This window comes from Fusarium solani (assembly GCF_023522795.1).
Source record: "Fusarium solani strain SB1 chromosome Unknown bctg00000012, whole genome shotgun sequence".
NCBI classification, from domain to species: Eukaryota; Fungi; Ascomycota; class Sordariomycetes; order Hypocreales; family Nectriaceae; genus Fusarium; species Fusarium solani.
In genome coordinates this window covers 2,493,007-2,512,936 of record NW_027072146.1, presented here as the reverse complement: position 1 = coordinate 2,512,936, position 19,930 = coordinate 2,493,007, and the positions used below count along the sequence as shown (strand labels likewise).

Here is a 19,930-nt window from a genome sequence, read left to right as displayed (position 1 = left end):
AGAGTTGTTGGTTGCTCAGTGTCTCCAACACGAGATGACCTGACAGGCCAAGACCCTTGTCTATCTGCTGTTGCCTGACTCCACCACAGTCGCTATTTAATTAACGGTCTTCCTGCACTGGTTCACGCTGTCCTCTTCTCTTCATCTCAACTCCAGAGCCAGTCCTGGAGTTGTTTCTTGCTCTGCACTCTTCCAATCAATCTAACTTTGAACCTCATTTTTTACATCATGCCAAAGTCAGTCAAGACGGCGGATGAGTACGATTTTGTGGAGCATGAAGAGACCGCCGTAAGCCCCGAGATCCTCGCCAAGATCCGTGAATGGCTCCAACCCACCGATTATCTCGCCGACTCTGGTGAGTTCCGGCGTCATCTCACCTCGCAGGCTCCTGGTACAGGGCTCTGGATATGCGAGACGGATGAGTACAAAAAATGGCACGACTCTCCCGACCACGGTAGCCTCTGGATCAAAGGCGTCCCAGGTGCCGGCAAGTCCGTCATGGCAGCGTCCATCATCCACCATTTGAAGACAACTGAGAACTGTCCTGTTCTATTCTTCTTCTTCAGAAACATTGTCGCAGCCAACTTTTCTCCACGCGCTCTCATCCAAGACTGGCTGGCCCAGCTTCTCCCGCACTCTCCCAAACTACAATACGCCCTTCAATCCCGCCTTGAGACCAAACTGGAGGAGACTTCGGACAACGATCTCATCGACATCTTCCTCAATGGAGCCTCTCGACTTCCAAAACTCTACTGCGTGGGAGATGCTCTCGATGAGATGACGACCGAAAATAGGCCTTTCCTCGACAAGCTCAACAGTCTCGCCACTCACCGCCCTCAGTCGTTGAAGCTTCTCATCACCAGCAGGCCCAAGCAACATCTGCAGAGTGCTTTGCGCGACTCTTCAATCGTCCACATCAGCCTTCAGCAACGTCTTGTGGATGTTGACATCATCTCGTATCTTCGTCATCGATTTGATACAGCCGTCATGTCCGAGGACAAGCTTCAGATCAAAGAGGAGCTCATTGACATGGTCGCCAAAAGGTCTGAAGGCCTGTTTCTTTATGCCAAGCTCACCATGGACCAAATAGAAGCTTCTCTTGCCGACGATGGTCCAGAAGATATCGGCGCACTTGAGAAATCTCTTCCCATTGGCTTGGAGCAGACATACACCAGCATGTTGGCCAAGCAGCGCCAGGAGAAGGGCATCAGTACAGATCTTCAAGTGCTTGTTCTTGAGGCAGTTACCCACTCATCCCGACCTCTCCGGTTGAGCGAGCTAGCGAGTCTCGTCAAGTTCATCAGTCTGGATCTCGATGCACCCACTGGCTTCAAGGACCTTGTTGCTACCTGCTGCGGACCGCTGATTGAAGTCTTGGAGGATGAGACTCTGCAAGTTATTCATCACTCTTTCACCGAATTCCTACGCGGCGATACTCGCACCGTCTCCAAGGATGACGCATCCTCTGGCTTTCCAGTCATCGACCCTCTCGAGGCACACAAGAAGATGGCCATCAACTGCCTCCAGTACCTCCAATCCGGAACTCTACGCCTCCGTTCTGAACCTCCCATCATCTCGGCTGAAAACTTGGGAACAAGGCCAGATGAGAACGATAAAGAGTCTCGAGAGTTATGGGAACTGCGTATGTTCATCCGCGCGGACTACGACGAGGATGGGAAAGATAATGAGAAATACCGAGAGGCTCGCCTGCGCCATCCATTTTTGGGCTATGCCGTGGAGAACTGGTCATACCACGCCAGCAATTACGATGTGAAAGACAACGAGTTTTTCGACACTGTCCAAGAATTCGTCAGGCCTGAAGTTTTGGCCTTTCGAAGATGGCTCTCTCTCGAGTGGGGTTCGACAGCGTGGGAGGATGGGTTATGGCAGGATATCCCGACAGTGCTTCACATTGCGGCGTTTGCTGGCATGTCTGAGCTTGTCTTGGAGTTGATACAGAAAGGAGCATCTGTGTCGGCTCAAGATGACCGAGAGCGCATTCCCCTCCATTGGGCAGCTGAAAATGGACATGCAAAGGTTGCATCGCTGCTCATCCAGCATGGATGTGATCCCAATGCTGAAGACGCGGATGGTCTGAAGCCACTTCACATTGCCGCCAAGAAGAACCATGCGTCAGTGGTGACGGTTCTCTTGGAAGCCGGTGTCAAGCCTAGCACAGGCAAGACAAAGATTCCCAAGGGGGCATTGTACTGGGTGGTCATTGAGGGAGAAAACGCGCTTCTACACGCCAGTCAAGCCGGACACACAGAGACTGTTGAAGCACTGATCCCATTCTGCAGTTCAGAGGAACTGGAACAACTTCTCTGCGAATGCTGCCGCTTCTCCCGGACCGACTCTGTCCTGAGCATTCTCGAAAAGACAGATGTCTCGGTCAACGTCTTGTGCCACGGAGGGTCTCCTCTGCACTATGCTTGTGTCTCGGTCAATGCCAAATGCGTCGAAGCTCTTATCGAGCGTGGTGCGGATCTCAACAAGATGGCAAGTATGAGAACTTCAGAGTCAAGGGTCCGCGCCTATCCTCCTCCAGGCATGACGCCTCCGTTGCTGGATTTGATAGGTGTATGGAACAAGAGCAACAACACCGCGTGCCGTTCCATCCTGAAGATGTTGGTCAAGGCTGGTGTTGATCTCGATCAGACTAGCAGCTCCGGAGACACCGCCCTGAAGAAATTGGTCCATCCTACACAACGTTTGACTGGTAGCCTCTACGTGCCAGCACTCAAAGCCTTGTTGAATGCAGGAGCCAATCCCAAGATAGGAGACTGCCGTGGAAGTGCTCCTTTGCATATTGTTGCCGCGGAAAATCGGAACCTTGAAGGTGTGCAACTGCTCATCGAACACGGAGCTGATCCAAATCAAAGAGACAGTTCTGGAAGGACACCTTTCCACGGATTGATTGGTTCATTCCACTATGACAAACCAGCACATATTGAGTATGCAAAGCCCATCATCAAGTTCTTCCTTGACAACGGGGCTGATCCAGAGTGCCGAGATAACAATGGGGTGACCCCAATGGCCCTGGGCCCGCACAAGTTTGGGCCCGAGATCTTTGGCCTGTTGGTCTCAAAGTGCAAGTCTGACTTGACCAAGAAGGAGTGCTGGTTCGGCTTGTCCAGGGAGTGGGACATGGCCAAATTTACCGAGACTCTTGGGGGTATGCTTGCTGCTGGAATGGAGATTGATCAACGAGATGAGAGCGGTCTTACTCTTTACCTTCACTCTCTGACCCATGCAGAGAAACGACGCATCCTTAGAGAACACGGCGCTACACCTGGCCTCTCAGACAACCAAGGCAATAATGCTATCCATCTTCTTGCCGCCGGGAATCGTGGAGATCGCAAAGTGCTGGAGAGTCTCTTTGCAGATGGATTGGATCCTCTCAGTACGGACAACAACGGAGACACGCTCCTCCATCATTGCGCCGCTGTCTATCACAAGACACCAATCAACTGCAAGTATGTGAGGTGGCTGCTCAGTCTCGGCATACCTGTCAATGCTGTCAACAAACACGGTCACACTGCCTTGCATGTGTTCATAGACAAGTTTTGCGAAGAGAGCAAATCCAAGGAAAATCGAACCGACTTTATCTACGCCATAAAGGATAGCTCCAGCGTTGACTTTGAGATCCGAAACAACGATGGCTTGACTGCCATACACATGGCTGCGATGAGGTCTGCGGTGCAAGTATTCCAACTAGTGGACGCTGGGGCTAATCTCTGCTCCTTGACAAGAGACTCTCAGAATGTTCTTCATCTAGCTTGCCGAGCTCGAAAGAGCAACATTTTGGCTCAAATCCTTAGCCATCTGGGCAACCTCGACGTGAACCAAGCGGATGACTTTGGCAGAACACCGCTTCACTATGCTTGTGCCTCGGGAGGAGCAGAGTCGGTAGCACTTCTCCTCAAGCACGGTGGCAATGTCAAGGCCATTGACTCACACGGATGCACTCTCCTTCACGCTTGCGCAGAGTGCGCGGCAGAGCAGAAGACCTGGGAGATCCAAGCTCATACATCTGACTGGATGCGAAGCCCACGGGATCCTTTTCGGCCGGGAGGTTCTGTCAAGTACCCTCGAAGACACCAGTGGGACGCAGATATGCCCAGAAAACCACCAGCGCCGGCCTCGGCTGTTGGGACCATCTTGAAGCTGCTCCTGGATGCCAGCGTGGACCCAGCTGTCGTCGATCAGTCGCGTCGCACCGCCTTGGACATTGCAATCCAAGAAGGCTGCATCGAATTTGTTGAAATGTTCTATCGCGACGAGGAGCTGTTCAATGCAGCAACTAAATCTCTTGAAGAGAAACACGGTGCTACTCCTTTCGTCGCCGCGACTCGACGAGGCATGAAGGCCCGGATGGCGCTGATGCTGCCAAGGTCTTGTTTGGAGATTCTGGAACAGGACAAGTCTATCTTTGACCACATCATCCGCTGTCCATCACGGTTTTTGGGTCTCATGCCTCGGGACGACGTTGTGAAACTGATTAACCAAGGCTTCGAAGCTGCTCCGAAGAACCCTGGCTACTACGTTCTTCTGGAGGCACTCATGAAGCCCGGTCACCTCCAGCTCATTGAGAAACTGCCACATACCATTTCTTATTTTGGCACTTACGAGGTACTCAAAAAGTTGTTAAGGAGAATACAGGTCGACGATGATGGCACTAGCATGTGCACTCCCCTCCAATTGGCCTGTCGTGAGTCAGAATGCAACATGCTCACGATTCAATACCTCGTGGAGACGCTCCATGTTGACGTCAACGCCCGGTTTGCGCATATGGACGCAGAGGACAGATATGATGGGGACGGACCTTCTCCAGGAGGGACTGCACTCCATATACTTGCGTCGGCGGATCACTACTGGCAGCTGGATGCTATGAAGTACCTCATCGCTCATGGAGCCGATGTCAACGCTCTCAATAGAAAGAATGAGTCTCCAATTCATGTTGCGGCGTCTAGAAATCAGGACGGCAACGATGGAGCTGAGGGCTTCTGGAGGTCGGAGGCTCTGGACATCCTTCTTGATTGCGGCGCTGACCTCAACATTGTGGACGAAGAAGGCTACACTCCTCTCCACAAGGCGACCGATTCAGGAGATGCCACGAGGCAACTTCTTCAAAAAGGAGCGGACCCTACTGTGGGACGTCAAAGTCCGCTATTCCGAGCCATTCATAATGAGAATCTGGAAGCGCTCGAAGCGCTGCTTGACCACGGCCTCAGTGTGAACACTGTCGACGAGGACTCCGATACCAGTAGTTTCCGCCATTCCTCGAGGGGGCCGCTTCGCAAGCAATATCCGGTTATGCCCGCTGCCTTTGCCAACGGGATGGGCACCAGCGTCCTAGGTTCCATGCCATTACTTCGTACTCTTGTGGAGCGAGGAGCAGATTTGTATCTGCCGTTGAACGACCAAGAGACCATCATTCAGTATCTCTTTGAGGCACCGAGCTGGTACGAGGTTGCAGATACCCTGCTACAGGAACCATGCGTCTCGCGAATCGACGTCAACCATTGCGACCAAATTGGTCGAACTGTCCTGATGGCTGCCTGTCGCTGGGAAGGACGTGTCCCTGGATACTTTGAACGTGGAAGAGTGGTCCGCAAGGCTCGAGGTGCTCCTCTTCGTATCTTGGATCTTGGAGCGGATGCCACAGCAACTGATGAACATGGAAAGACGGCACTTCATCACCTACTTGACAACGCTACCATGCCAGATGAAATCGTCATTAACTTCATCAACAGAGAAGAAATCGCCCCTACCCTCTGGTTGGAAGACAATGACGGCTTCACACCATTTCACCGTGCTCTCCGTACGCTTCGACCTAGTGTTTGCAGCTTGTTCCTCGACAAAGGCGCATCAGCCTCTGAACCCGATCCTGAGGGCCTCACACCACTGCATCACATCGCGACTCAGTGTTTGAAGATTGAGAGAGAGCTACGCAACAGGTCATCCCGTGAGGAACTTCCAAGCGACTACTTTGATCAATGCTTGTCCCTCTGGCAAAATATCATTGCCAAGGGAGGCTCTATCAACGCTACCGACAACGCTGGAAACACTCCTCTGCATACGTACCTCTCAACCCCAGACCGGTCCAGCAACAGACGCCGGGATCCAGGAATCTGCCATGTTGATCACTTTGACAAGCTATTCCCACTAGACGGTGAGGTCGATGTCTCGGCTGTCAACAATGCGGGCGAGACAGGGCTTCACATCATCACTTTACGAAAGAAGCCGAGGTTCGACAAGCCTGCTCACGACAAACTTCTTTTTGAGGTACTTCTAGGTAGAGGAGTGGACCCGCTGAAGGAAGATTCCAAGGGGAGGACCGCTTTGGATATTGCGAGCGCTTGTGGGAATGATGAGATTGTTGGAGTTCTGCGAAGGAAGTAGTTTGTGGTATGAAGGGTGAGGGGAGTGTAGGTACATTGGTACAACACTTGAACAAGGAAGACACAGTACTTAATTTCGACCTTATAGTGACGCGGGTCTCCTCTTACCGAATGTCATCATGAGGCTTAACCCTCGGCTTCACGGTTGCACCGTTTTACTGACTACAATCCAACTCAAAGCCCTGAACCCCTCAAGGCTCAGTTCAGGTTTTTCCTTTTTCTTCTCTGTTCAAAACTGTAGTCTCCCTAGGACCACCAATCTATAACCGAGCACGCCCATTCAAAGAATAATCCGATACAATCTTCTCCGCTGCAAGCATGCCGACTTGGTAAGCCGTCGACTGCGTGTGGCAACTGTATCAAGTTAGTATCCTGAATCATGCAACATCCGTACCAACATACCTCGCAATGATGGGCATGACGCTCAAATCAGCAACTCTTAGTCCGCTCACGCCAAAGACCCTAAACCCAGTGTCGACAACTGCACCATCCTCTTCACTACGCCCTATGCTGCATGTGCCACTCATATGCCATGTGCTGGTGCAGTTCTTGCGCCAATAGTCGAGGATGTCTTCGTCACTGTCGCTCGCGGGGACGTCAAAGTTGGCTTGTGTAGGATGGGCGTCCTTCTGGAACTCCGGGCTTCTAGAAACCTTCATAACATCTTTGGTCGCCTCGATGATGACCCGTTTGTCGTATGGGTGCGAGGCAAATGAAGGGTTGAAGATCAACGGCTTTGCAGGATCTGTAGACGCCAACTGTGCGTTTCCGACGCCCTGGGAGTTGTGCACAAAGACCATGATTGGCAACAGAGGCGGCACCGTATGAGGATCTGTGTAATACTCTTGCGCGATGCCTGCTGTCGCGATCTCATAGGTGGGGATAGTAGGCCGTTGAAGTCGTTTCTTCTCACTCGCCGGGAGGTCCTCAAATTCCTTGCTCTGGAGTACAGCATCGCTCTTGAAGAAGCCCATATTCATGCTTGTACCAGTGGTCACGTAAGGACCAGTCCGATATAGTTCCCACTCACGCTTGGCAGCGTCTTGAAGGGCCTTGCTGCGGAAGAAAGCCGTGATGTTGTCGGTATGCTCGGCTCGGCCAAATTTGAGTGCAACATGGTAGTGGTCCTTGTAGTTCTGACCAACACTTGGATTCTCAAGAATCTGTTGAATGCCAAACCTTTCCAACTGGTCTCTGGGTCCAATACCAGAATGCATCAAGATCTTGGGAGTGTCGAGGCTACCAGCTGAGAGAATGACCTCCTTCGTTGCCCTAAGAATGGTTCCATCCAGCAGGGAGATCCCGACGGCCTTCTTGTTCTCGAAAATGACGCGATGAACCGGTGAATCTGTCTTGATATGCAGGTTGTCTGGAGTAGGATATAGCAAGTCGGCGGCCGTGGCTCTTGTTCCTCGATACATGGTCTTTGGGGCGACGAAGATGCCCAAGCATTCGCCGTTGCCGGCGTCAGTGTTGATATCATAGCCATTGGCCTCCCAAATTTCCATCGAAGAAGTGGCATAGCCATCCCACTTATCCTCGAACCCGATGTGTAGTGGTCCCTGGTAGCCGTGATCGTCACTCTTTGGATCCAGGTATTTCTTGACTCCCTCAGGTACCTCGGGGACCTTGTCGTGATACGTTTCGAGCTTCTTGAAACGTTCCTTGGCATTGTCCCAGCTCCAAGCAGAGTCACCGGTGATCTCAGCCATCGTATCCCAATCATCGCGAGGCCCGATTGTCCATGTGGTAAAGTTGACGGTTGATGAGCCCCCCAGACCTTTGCCTCTCATGAGGTCTATCTCGCGGCCAGCGAGGTGTTCTTGGGGACTGCTCTTGTATGGGCTTGCTAAAGATGGTTCCATCATTTGAACGAACAGGTTTCCCATGATTCGGTGGTCAACATCGCTGCTCTCACCGCCAGCTTCGACTAACAAAACCGAGGGGCGAGTTGTGGCATGTGCAAGGCCTCTGGCAACACTGCAGCCAGCGGGACCAGCACCGACGACGATAAAGTCATATTGAACTTCCGAAGAGGCCATTTTTCGTGAAGAATGGTGAGAAATGAACCACAAAGTTGGAATTGAAATCGTTGCTTGCGCCTCGGAGAGAGGCACCCCCTCTTTTGTACCCCTACGCCAAACCCCAACCAAGAAGCGCCCCCTCGGGATCGGCTTTTGTCGCGGCAGATACAAGTGGCACATCCATGTGGCATCCAATGGCATAACAATAGCATGGTACTAGACGAGCCAGGGGACATTTGGACTCAACTAGGAAACGTGAGTGTCTTGATAGGTGAGACAATCGCGTTACTGAACCAACCAAAGAGCAGCGGGCTGGGCCATTTCCCGCAGTGAAATATTTTAGACCTGCAAAAGTGGGCGGAACTATCGTTCCGATGTGGGTGCTCTGTGAGTGCTCTGTGACAACCTCGCATTTTCTTTGCCATTGCCTAAGAGACAGACTAAATTCGTCTTAGCTCGTATCCTCTTTCAACCCGCTCATAGCATGGGAAATAACAAACTTCGCAATCAGGACAGATAATATCGTCAAACTGAGCATCGAAGAAAACCAGTGCGCGGGATCAAAACCCAATGATGACAAGGCATGGCAGATCTTTGAGCCAGGCTACCAACTCGATCTAACTTCACTCTGGCCCTTTCCAGTTGGTCCTAGCCAGCCATTCTTCAAACGTGCTCGCCTTAACCCCAAGATCTTGCCAAGAAGTATCCTCATCCTTGTCCATGGTTCCATAGCAAATCCTTTCCTCTGGCGCCTCGGCGATCCACTGCATCATCTGCCTTATGTCCTCTCTGTACCCTTCGCCCACAGTCGCCGCGACTGTGTCTCCCCATTGGTCGATGGTTGTCGACTTGAAGGAAGATGGTGTCGAGGTTGACTTTGTAAAGATGTCGGAAAAGTCAGAAAACCGGACCTTTGGGCCCACGACAGGATACGTTTTGGTTTTGGTTTTTTCTGGTCCAACTGCGAACACCTCTGCCCTTGATTTAGCATCTACTCAATCGGTATCACGTCAGATAAAGAGCTGTGCTTACCTGCCGCAAAGACTCCAATATCATATGCTGGATCGACCCAATCTGCAAGTGTATTACCGGGAACGGGGGCGCAAAATCGCACAGTTCCATCTTCAAAAACTCGGAGCATCAGCACAAGTCCCCAACTATCTTTGTCAAGGTTGTCACACCTTCTTTACGGCAGTACTGTGGCCACAGCATGTTGCTGTAGAAGAGACCTGATACAACCCGTCAGTTTATCGATAGCAACGCCTCGTGTCGTGGACCCTACCAGGTAACAAAGCAGTGACGGCGGGCAAACGCTGTCGAGCCCACTGCTCAATCTGATGCTTATAGTCAAAGTGATAGACTTTGGTAAAGCGTCCGCCACTAGCTTTGGTCAAGTTCGGCAGGCTGCTCATTACAAAATGCTGTATCTTGCAGGCCTCTGCTGCATCGACAATGTTTCGACCTGCTTGGAGCTCATGTTTCATGTCGTCCTCGGTATCGACGGTTCCGCCCGCAATTCGGTTCTGGGTAACGGCAAAGACGCCGTATGCATCCTTGAAGGCTGAATGCAAACTCGGCCCATCGTATACGTCTCCTTTAACAAGACGAAGTCGATCTGTTGATCCAAACTCAGATACTAATCGTTTAGCGCTTGAGCCCTCGATATCTCGTGTCACCGCCCGGACGTGGAATGCTGGTGAGGTCTTTTGGAGTAGAGCCCTCACTACTCCTCGACCTTGGTTCCCGGTGGCCCCAAGGACGACGATGGTACGAGCTTGCTGCGTGGACGCCATGGCGATTAGAATGTCTGACACGAAGTCGTAGAGTTCGTCATCAATCGTCAACGTGCGAACGGAACCCTTTTAACCTTAGCCCCCATAACCGCGGATTACATCATTAATCGGCATCGGGCGCTGCGATTGGTTCCCAAGCAGGCTTCGAGTTTGCTATCGGTTCATTTCATTGTTTTTCTTCTCCAACATTTCATGCAGGACAGCGGGCTTCCGGATATAGACACCCAATACATCCACAAACCGGAGATACGGATTTACCCTGCACCAAGAGCAATTTGACCGAGATCGTAAGGCTGTAGTTCGATGTGGTGGAATGAACCAAGTTGAAATGCTCGCAAAAAAACGACCAATTGAAGCTAGGATGCCAAGGGTCGCTACAAAGTGTAACGAGGGTCGGTTGTGAGGGGGCTTATCTGCTGATCGATACCACCTTTCTCGTCTGACGTGTTCCAGACCCAAACGGCAAAGTTGGACTTGGCCATGCAGGAAATCAGCGAGGAATCATTGGGTGTGCGTTAGGCAAAATAAAATTTACTAGGATCTAAAGCGCAGCCCTCTTCTTTCAACCTTGGGCCATATATCTGATCTGATGCGCGGAAAGAACTGGAACAAGGATGTCAGCCTGCATGAAACATTCTGCCCAGCTGTCATCTACAAGTATATAGCATACACCCCATTTTCTAGGGATTTAGGTACTCGAGCCTCATCCTGTCACGTCCAAACCTAGTTCATTCCAACCTTTCCCATTCGGATGGGAAATCTCATCATGGCTGACACTCCTGAACCTGCTACTCCCAACCTCACCAATCTCATCTCATCGTACTCTATTCTGACAACACTCTCATCATGGATCTCGACCCTCGACCTATATCATCTCGCTCTCACTAATCGCTCCCACCATTCATTCATCCTAGCCTCGCCACAAATCTTCAAAGTCCTAACTCGTCAATCTCTCTGTGATGGACGAGGACTAGCTGATCGGCAAGAATTCCGCGGCCTGTATAAAATCTACGATTTCGACAAGGGCAGTGGATTAATTCGACGCGATGAGCCGGTTGAGGTTCGTCTCTACAACCTCAAGTGCGACGAAGCCGGTGCCCTTCCCTGCGTCAAATGTGGTATCAACGTTTGCGAGGAATGCAGGTACTACCCTCGGACCTCACCCGAAGGGAAAGGCAGAGACCCCAAAAGAAGGCCCCATCTCAACGGGTCATTTCAGATTGGAGCCGTCATGTGCCTATGCCCCTCTTGCGATGCTGCGATGGAGGAGGAGGTCAAAGGCAAATTCCTCAATGAGCTCTGCGACTGTGACGCCCTGAGATACTGGATATGCTCTAAATGTAGGCAAGAGGTGGACGATTTCACAGGAGATTACCGGGGAGAGCATACCGCGTTAGAAGGAGAAATTGAAGGTTTTGGTCCACTACCAACTAAGTATATCGATGATGCGGGTTGGATAAGGGCGGTATGTCCCAACTTTATCTTGAGACAAAAGAAAATGCACTAATGAGACTCGTCTAGGCGTGGTGCATGTGTGGTACAAGTGTTCCTCGGCATACACGGATTAGATGCACTTGGTGCAAGAGGCGTCATCTGCCAGAGTCGGAGTGGTTTAATGAGTTCAAAAGAATAGGGTCCAAGATGCCTTGGTTTGATGATGTATGTTTGTTATATTGCCTCATGTTTCCAGCCAGGTTTCCCTTGACTGACTTTTGTACAGGACCCCGACTATCCGCACTGGCGGACTGACGATTATGGCAAATATCCGGTGCCATATCCAAGGCTGGGCTATAAACGACCTGGAGACAGGTATTGAAAGTCAATGGGTTGATATCGAAGAGTCATAACGAGTCATTTACCACGCTGGGGGAGATAAGTTCCAGGTGTGCTCGGATTTACTGTAGGAGCCGACAAGCCCCGGATATTTTAGATAGCAGGGGACATTTGAAGATGCCAGCAATCCACATTCAATAAAAACGATATCTGTAAAGAGAGACACCAGAGTTCGGGCGATGATATCGGAACTAAATTAGGTATGTTGCGTAAGCTTATTATGGCCTTAAAGCAATGAGGCAATAGTTAGATCAAACTGGACTCACAGAAAGTCTCGCATAAAGCTATGAATACGACACCCATTCGGGGTCTTTTCACTATGAGAGCTCACTCATAAGCTCACTCACTTCTCATATGAAAGCTGATAAATCTCAGTGAGCACATTTCGCCGTGTGACCAACCTCGTGATAAATGTGGGGCTGAGTCAATTGTGCGGTTTTGCTTTGGCGCGTGAAAAAACACATCCTCTCATCTCTGCTATTACGATACTCTTACCGTTTTTAGTTCTGCTCATTTGGCCTCATTCCCCGCGTTTTATCTTGTCTTTGGAAGAAAAATGAACGGCATCGCCCATCACACTCGCCTTTGCGGGGCCAGGTTACTCTCACGTTCACCTCACATCAACACGGCTGCTTTCATCAACGCACCCTCAATAGGCCTGAGTTTACAGAAGCAATGGACAAGCAGTCAATCATGCAGCAAGAAAACATCCTGCCAAAAGTCGGCTCCTCTCTCCGCGACATCCGCTGCCTTCTGGAGCTCTAGACCAACATGGAACCGAGCTTCTGTCAACACGTTGCGCTGTCTCGCAGGCTGCACGTTGGGTGACTTCACGGCCATGTGGTTGTTGCAAGCCTACTATCCGGATCTTAGCATGGGCGTCGTAATGCCAATATCCAGTAAGGAAGATCTCATCAACACTATTCTTCCTTCTAACGAGAACAGTGGCTTCTGGCATCTCAAGCTCCATCCTGTTGGAGACCGTCATGCTCCGTATCGGCCGTGATGGATTATCATGGCTCACAGCTGCAAAGACGGCCATTGGCATGAGTTTCATATCCATGATCACGATGGAGGCAGCCGAGAATGCGGTTGACTACTACCTCACCGGCGGAACTGTCTCCCTCAACGACCCTGCGTTCTGGCTCGCTGCTGGCCTGTCCATAATTGCAGGGTTCTTTGCTCCTCTTCCGTATAACTACATTCGCCTACGCAAGTATGGAAAGGCTTGTCACTGATCGGATCCTTGATGTGGCCGTTACTGGTAGCATCGGGCTTCGGTACACGCATCCTCACTCCCTGTACAATATTCAATGTCATAATAAACCAAGTAGAATTAACGCTATCATGTGCTTCTCATACAAATGTTCTTCGATGCCCAACTCAGAAACTCTTCCCTAATTCCTGTACCCTCTACTTCCTCCTCTGAATACCCAGGCACTCGAGGAAGGGACTATCGTGACAAGCCACCAGATAAGCCTTTTCTGTTGAAGACTCATTAATGTGTTTGATCTTGCACCACGAAGGAATGGCAAAAGTGTCGCGAGCCTCCCACTTAAAGACCATCTTCTCGCCCGATGGAGCCTCAACCTCTGTCCGGCCAGTTCCTTCGTAGCAGTGGTAGAGGTATGACTGGCTCTCTTGCGACTCCACTGAAGCTCCAGGGTTAAGACGTTCGGCTTGAACGGTAAGGATATTTGATAGAGGCTTGCCATCTGCAAGAGTGTATTGATAGATGGCGTAGTCGTCCTTGCTGGCGTTGAGGGCCTTCTCTACCGGGCCCCAAGGGAAACGCCACTCGCAAGGGTCACAGTGCCTTTGGGGGAAAGGTTAGGTCATGATCAAAGAAAGTATAGAAAATAAAAATATCCTTTACTTACTCGCTAGGATAACGAGGGTCAGAGTAACCCTCGGCAAAGTGCACTGGGGCGAAGCGGAAGAGGGGGAGGTTCAGCATGTCCAACCAAATGACAGGCTTATCACTCTCATTGCCATGGTCATGCCAGTGCCAGATGGGTGTGACAACAACATCTCCTCGAACAAGAGGCATCTTCTTTCCCTCGACGGCAGTGAAGCCTTCACCATCCATGATGAAACGACAGGCAAAGGCAAGATGTCTGTGTGCTGGGGCAGTCTCGCCCGGATTGACGATTTGCAAGCCGCCATAGATGGTGTCTGTAGTATAGGGAGCCTCTAAGGAAAAGTGTAAGTACACGATGAAGAATCGACTGTGACTCGGCAGGGGGCTTACGCATGCTGGGGTTCACCAACATCAGGACTCTCCTCTCGGCCTTCTCCTCGGGCACCAACCGAGCAGCTGTTTCCAGATGCGGAAGAGCGTCTCGGTATTTCCACATGTGAGGCTTCGTGGCAGGGTTAGGCGTGGGAGGCACCATCATGTTCATCTGCGACCACAGGGGGTCGAGGTGTTGCGCAGGGAGAGCACTGAGATAGGACTTCATCTCCTCTGTCTCGCCGTCGGCGGCGCCGGCGCTCACGGTGCTAGTGTAGTTTCCCATTGTGATAGATGGTGTCTAGATGTGTGTTTTCGTAGTGACTGGTTGTTGTCTGGAGCTAGTCGGTCTCGATTCTTTATAATATTACTCGAGTCGTAGGCATCGAACGATTAACCAGATACCGGTACCACTGCCGTATCTCAAGAATGGAGAAAGGATGAAGGTCGGGAAAGTCAAGCAAACATGGACTAATCACAAGTCTCCCAATGCTGAGCCACGCTTAGGGGAGACGACTTGTAGCCCGGAACAAAGTCCGCCGAGCACAACCGAGGCGATTCCGAAATCCCGGAAGCTCCGTCCAAGATCCGCATTCCGATCGGACCGCGACGTGGTTGGCTCCCCACGTGGATCCTCTCCCATGACGCTTTTCGGCAATCTATTGTACAATTACCTTCCACTAGACATTGATGAGAGGGGTTTAAAATCAAGACTTGGACCATCAGAAGCTGAGAAATGCGTCACCTTACCAGTAAACTCGCTTCACTATCACGCACAATGTCTACCGCTTCTTGGACACGTCTTATTCGCTTTGTCGATGACAACGGCAACGAGACTTTTGGCGAGCCAATCATCCAGGATGACAAGGAATTCTCCGATCGTCTAGCCAAGAATGATCTTTGGGCTGTTGAGTACAAGGGCACAAGTCCTGTAGCTGAGCTCACCAAGGGCGAGAAGATCCATGTCAAGACGGTTCGGGAACTTCTCCGACCTTCCGATGTGCCGATTATTCGATGCATTGGTCTTAACTACATCAAGCACAGTATGTTGCAAATTCCCCATGAAGAAATACATTACTAACACAAAATAAGTCAAGGAGGGTGGCCGAACACCGCCCCCATACCCCTCAGTCTTCATCAAGCCCGCGACTTGTGTCACTGGCTTCAACGATGATGTTCCTATTCCCAAGATTGCCCAAGACGGCACAGTAGACTACGAGGGAGAGTTGGTAGGTTACTATTTGAATCTTCCGTAAACCACGACTAACATGGGTATGTAGGGCATTGTCATTGGCAAGACTGGCAAGAACATCACCAAGGAGTCTGCCCTCTCCCACATTGCTGGATACGTCGTCTCAAACGATGTCTCTGCCCGAGCATGGCAGCGTGATCCCAAGAAGGCCGGTGGTGTCCCCCAGTGGTGCTTCAGCAAGGGCTTCGACAAGTTTGCTCCCCTTGGCCCTCTTCTCGTCTCTCCTGCTGTTGTTGGAAACGCCTCCACCCTCAACTTGAGGACAACCGTCAACGGCGAGGAGAGGCAAAACTCCGGCACTGGCGATCTTCTCTTTGGCGTTGAGGAGATTGTCAGCTTCATCAGCCAGGGAACTACCCTTGAGGCTGGTACCGTTGTTCTCACTGGCACACCGTCTGGAGTTGCCATGGGTATGAAGGAGCCCAAGTACCTTAACGACGGCGATATTGTGGAGGTTAGCATTACTGGACTGGGAAGCGTGAGGAACAAGATGGTTTTCGAGTAGATATAGAACTCAAAGATGGAATAATAAAAGTACATTTAGACCTAAAGATTTCACCTAAACAGTGCTGGGTATTGTCCTGAACTCGTCCATTTTGCTAGTTACTCATTAAGAAGTTCCCAAACCCCTTGCATATCGTTTAACCATGACATGTCGTTTACATCAAAGTTGAAATCAGCTAGATCTTGATACGAAAGATCAGGCATTGGAGTCTCAAACTCGTCAGCCAACTGCTGTACCAAGTCAGGCAGCTCTATGTCAGCTGGGACATCAGGCCCTCCCCCAGTTTGACTCCCTTCACTTGTTCGGCAAGAAGTCCTCTTGCTTCCCCCTTCATGGCCGGGCAAGCCTCCGGGCACAGCCTGCAATATCTTAGATGAAAGAATATGCAAAGCTGCGACGCATCTTCGTGCTGACTGCCCAAACTTCTCGTGAGCCTTCAGCACTGAAATAGCTTGGCCCCAAGAGCGCCCGATTTCAGCTGCAGGAAAGACATCTGGTCTTAATTTTGCGGCGATGAGAACGGTAGCAGCTGAGTACACGTAGTAGACGCGATACCACCATGCAGGTAGAAGACCAACGGTGCTGTCAAGAGTCTGGTGCGTGAGAAGTGTGGTGATAATATTCTGAGCAGTGGCGACACAAAACATTGCGCCTTGCTGGATGACACGGATCTGTAAGGTGTCGTCGGCCATACTATTTTCAGCCGGTGATTGTGTCAAGCAGAAGCGCGATAGCAGCGGTCGGAGTAGCAGGATCCGAGCATGAAGAAAGCTATTTCTACTGTTAGCCGCACGTACCGAAGATGCCTTCTTGTAGGTACTTGCCGCATCCGGAGAATAACAGCCTGGCGACGTGATATTTCGTCCTTGTTTGCCTCCAGCATGTTCCACTTCAGGTGATCCGGAAGTTTCTTCTCCCATTTACTGAGCGACCGGTCCAGCTGAACGACCTTGTCGAGGTCTTCGTCATCATTATCTGAACTGTCGTGGTCGGGGATGTGATGCTCTTTTGCTTTGCAACGTCCACTATGAGAACCTCCGTAGAGTGCTATCATAGTTTGGTGAATTATCTCATAGAGTCTGACCGACTCGACAAAGAAGCTGTAGTACCCCGTGTCCCTTCCAGATGTCACATCTCTCGAATCAACGGGTGGGGATTTGTTGGGTAACGGGACGGCCATTGCGGGACGCTTTGGGATCATTGCAGGACGTCCATGAGTTACAGACACCATCCTACTTGCGTTAGCTATGCTTGACAACAGCTCGCGTCCTTCATACGTACCTGTCCATGAGAATACACCCATACCATATCCGTCGCAGAAGCTCTCTCTCTCCTGGATCAGATCGATCTGCTGATGTTTCCGGTAGGTGAAGTCCCAAGCCTTGAGCCATTCTTATTGCCGAGCCAACAACCATCCATGTCTGATGCGGATTGTAAGTGCTCTGAAGATATTGGCTCGTAACCAACAGACACTGCACAAGCTCAAGAGATCCAGACTCCCAGGGGCTCATTGGTAATAATTCTTGGGCTCGGCGGAAGTAGGTCTCGCTTGACTGTTCTCGTTGCTCGAGAGACTGAGACTCATGTAGCTGTGTGGAAAGGGCAAAGATGATGTTGAGGGTAGCCACGAAGATACGTTCGTTGAAATCAATGACTGTACCGGCAAAGATGGCATTATATGCATTGGTCCAACGCTTTCGGTCAAGGAAGGGATACAAAGGGTCCACATAGAACCAGTAAAGTTCCATGAGATGATCTGCTTGCCGACGTGGAGGCAGGACGTAGGAAAGCTCAGGGGCTGGTGCATCACCGGCGCCTGTGACCCCTAGAACTGAACGCGAGGTAGCCGGGACACTGTTGGAGAGACCTGTCCCAGGTTTTCCCAGACGAATATCGATAGCCTTTTTAATTTGAGCTGTGAAGGAACCAGCACTACTGATCCCAAAGAACTCTCCAGTGTTTGTCCCTTCGTCAACGACGGCCGTCATGGAGTCGATGACAGACGGACTGGTTGAGCATGCCGATGCCCCCAGTTGTCTTTGGCCTTGTGCTTCGTGTCTACTCCCCGGGGTTGTTCCGGCCGGAGATGAGTGTTGTTGCTGAGGCTGTGGGTTAGACATGGCTTGCACTCGTATCTGAGCTTCAGACATGTGTGCTACACGTCCTAGTTCAGGGCTTCTGGCAGAGCCGACATTTGGAAGAGTCTGAGTATTTGCTCCCTGTGGTACGATATTGCTGGTATCACGACTCAATCTGATTGATGGGCCTTCTGAGTCGCGAACACGGACGAGACTGCCTGCACTATATTTGCACTGGTCTCGCAAACTCAGCTTCCGGGAGCATGATCCACAGACTATACAATGTTGTTAGTGAATATTATTTTAAGTAATTAATCCATTATCAACATTTGGTATGGCTGTCGCCAAGTTCTCATCATCCCAAACCACTGGGACATCAGGTGATGACTTGCCTGGACGTACACCATCACATTTGACCTTTTTCGCACGACAGGTATCACAAGCGACGTCAATCTTGAGTCGCTTCGACCCACTTTGCCTACTTCCAGGGCCCTCGACAACTCTCTGGGGAGGCTCCATCGGTTGCTGTGCCGCCGTCTCCCTTAACGAGCTCGGGACAGGTCCGGAACAGGTGCACGTGACTTGACGCGATCCGTTGAGAAATGAGAGAGACCAAGAGATAAGCAGGCTGTAATGAGACGTGTGGAGTTGCCCCGGAGGATCAGGACCTTGATGAGCGAGAAAATCCGGGGTCGGAGGACGTGGATAAGGAAAGATTTCGGAAGCAGATGAGGTTGAGTTCCGAGGTTGAGTTCGTCCCGAAAGTTCGTTCCGAACCAATCGGAAGCGATGTTTATTCATAAGCTAATTACTCCGCATCTCGGTGTTACCCCCTGTCCATCAACTCGTCCTCCGCAAATTCTTACTTTCTCATCTCTTCCCACTGGCCAACTCCTTCAACCGGCTTCATCCATTTCGGCCGGTTCTTGACAAAGATCTCGTTTGCCGGCTTGAGATTTAGCCTAAAGACAAGTCAGCTTGTTGTTACCGAGTGCACGGTAACGCCTCCACTTACCCTCCGTCCAGGAGTGGCAGCCGAATGAGATGAAAGGTTCCTTTGGCTGCCGCTGGAATCGTCCATAACGTGCATCCACATATTCGGCAAAAGTGCTTTTCTTTCTTGTTCCCGCTGGCTGTATCAGAGAGGATGAACTCGCCGAGGGCGTCGTCGGCAGCCGTTATTTGGACATCCTTCGTAGCAAACTTGCCAATCTATATCTGACATTAGAGATTTCCCTGACATGTTGATCTGTTCTCTCAGTTCTTACCAATTGATGTGCTCCTCCAGCTCCTTTGCTACAATGCTCGCAGAAGCATGACAGCACTGTAACTGGCTCTGATGAGATGCTGAACTTGACAGCGGCACAGAGGCACTGTCCGGAATATGGAGCTGACATGGTGATTGTGAACTTCTCTGTGACTTAGATGCGGATATGTCCAGTAAAGAACCCTGATGGCATCATCGTTTATATGAGTATTACAACTTATGTATAGGTATGTAGTCAACTTAGAAACCTACAAACGCCACCATCTACTCGGTGTGGTGGTTTGAGCACCAAATCCACAGCTCCAGCATTCTCGGAACCGGAACGCCTTCCTGGACAGGTTCCGGCCGGTCAAAGCCGTCAACCTAGTGACACATCTTCCGAAGGCCCGGGATGATATTTGTTACAGGTCCACCCTTCGGGTATTCATCCTCAAGTCTGGACCAGAAACGACCATACCCCGAGAGCGCCTGGGACAGTGAGAACGGTAACAGGGGCCTGATCTCCGTCTATTTAGAATACAACCGTTGGTGGTTAGGTTTC

At 50.9% G+C, this 19,930-nt stretch overlaps 7 protein-coding genes across 7 annotated transcripts; 3 read left to right on the top strand and 4 right to left on the bottom strand.

The window, feature by feature from the left end:
* Nucleotides 1–228: 228 nt before the first annotated feature.
* MRS44_016856 (uncharacterized protein) lies at nucleotides 229–6,405 on the top strand (the record flags this gene model as incomplete). The annotated part of the gene is made up of 1 exon (XM_065618211.1): nucleotides 229–6,405. One exon carries the CDS (start codon nucleotides 229–231, stop codon nucleotides 6,403–6,405), a length of 6,177 nt encoding a protein of 2,058 aa, XP_065474283.1.
* Nucleotides 6,406–6,664: 259 nt separating this feature from the next.
* MRS44_016855 (uncharacterized protein) lies at nucleotides 6,665–8,446 on the bottom strand (the record flags this gene model as incomplete). The annotated part of the gene is made up of 2 exons (XM_065618210.1): nucleotides 6,665–6,758; nucleotides 6,807–8,446. The coding sequence occupies 2 exons, from the start codon at nucleotides 8,444–8,446 to the stop codon at nucleotides 6,665–6,667; spliced, it is 1,734 nt and encodes a 577-aa protein (XP_065474282.1).
* Nucleotides 8,447–9,051: 605 nt separating this feature from the next.
* Nucleotides 9,052–10,221, bottom strand: MRS44_016854 (uncharacterized protein; the record flags this gene model as incomplete). The annotated part of the gene is made up of 4 exons (XM_065618209.1): nucleotides 9,052–9,401; nucleotides 9,461–9,585; nucleotides 9,627–9,657; nucleotides 9,711–10,221. 4 exons carry the CDS (start codon nucleotides 10,219–10,221, stop codon nucleotides 9,052–9,054), a joined length of 1,017 nt encoding a protein of 338 aa, XP_065474281.1.
* A 766-nt stretch (nucleotides 10,222–10,987) lies between these two features.
* On the top strand, nucleotides 10,988–13,292 carry MRS44_016853 (uncharacterized protein; the record flags this gene model as incomplete). Its single annotated transcript, XM_065618208.1, has 4 exons — nucleotides 10,988–11,686; nucleotides 11,942–12,030; nucleotides 12,559–12,953; nucleotides 13,000–13,292. 4 exons carry the CDS (start codon nucleotides 10,988–10,990, stop codon nucleotides 13,290–13,292), a joined length of 1,476 nt encoding a protein of 491 aa, XP_065474280.1.
* A 175-nt stretch (nucleotides 13,293–13,467) lies between these two features.
* MRS44_016852 (uncharacterized protein) lies at nucleotides 13,468–14,573 on the bottom strand (the record flags this gene model as incomplete). The annotated part of the gene is made up of 3 exons (XM_046281977.2): nucleotides 13,468–13,870; nucleotides 13,935–14,247; nucleotides 14,306–14,573. 3 exons carry the CDS (start codon nucleotides 14,571–14,573, stop codon nucleotides 13,468–13,470), a joined length of 984 nt encoding a protein of 327 aa, XP_046130545.1.
* Nucleotides 14,574–15,065: 492 nt separating this feature from the next.
* Nucleotides 15,066–16,044, top strand: MRS44_016851 (uncharacterized protein; the record flags this gene model as incomplete). The annotated part of the gene is made up of 3 exons (XM_046281325.2): nucleotides 15,066–15,330; nucleotides 15,380–15,516; nucleotides 15,568–16,044. The coding sequence occupies 3 exons, from the start codon at nucleotides 15,066–15,068 to the stop codon at nucleotides 16,042–16,044; spliced, it is 879 nt and encodes a 292-aa protein (XP_046130546.1).
* A 98-nt stretch (nucleotides 16,045–16,142) lies between these two features.
* Nucleotides 16,143–19,519, bottom strand: MRS44_016850 (uncharacterized protein; the record flags this gene model as incomplete). The annotated part of the gene is made up of 7 exons (XM_065618207.1): nucleotides 16,143–16,737; nucleotides 16,842–17,276; nucleotides 17,326–18,397; nucleotides 18,605–18,750; nucleotides 18,989–19,084; nucleotides 19,138–19,334; nucleotides 19,391–19,519. The coding sequence occupies 7 exons, from the start codon at nucleotides 19,517–19,519 to the stop codon at nucleotides 16,143–16,145; spliced, it is 2,670 nt and encodes an 889-aa protein (XP_065474279.1).
* Nucleotides 19,520–19,930: the final 411 nt, after the last annotated feature.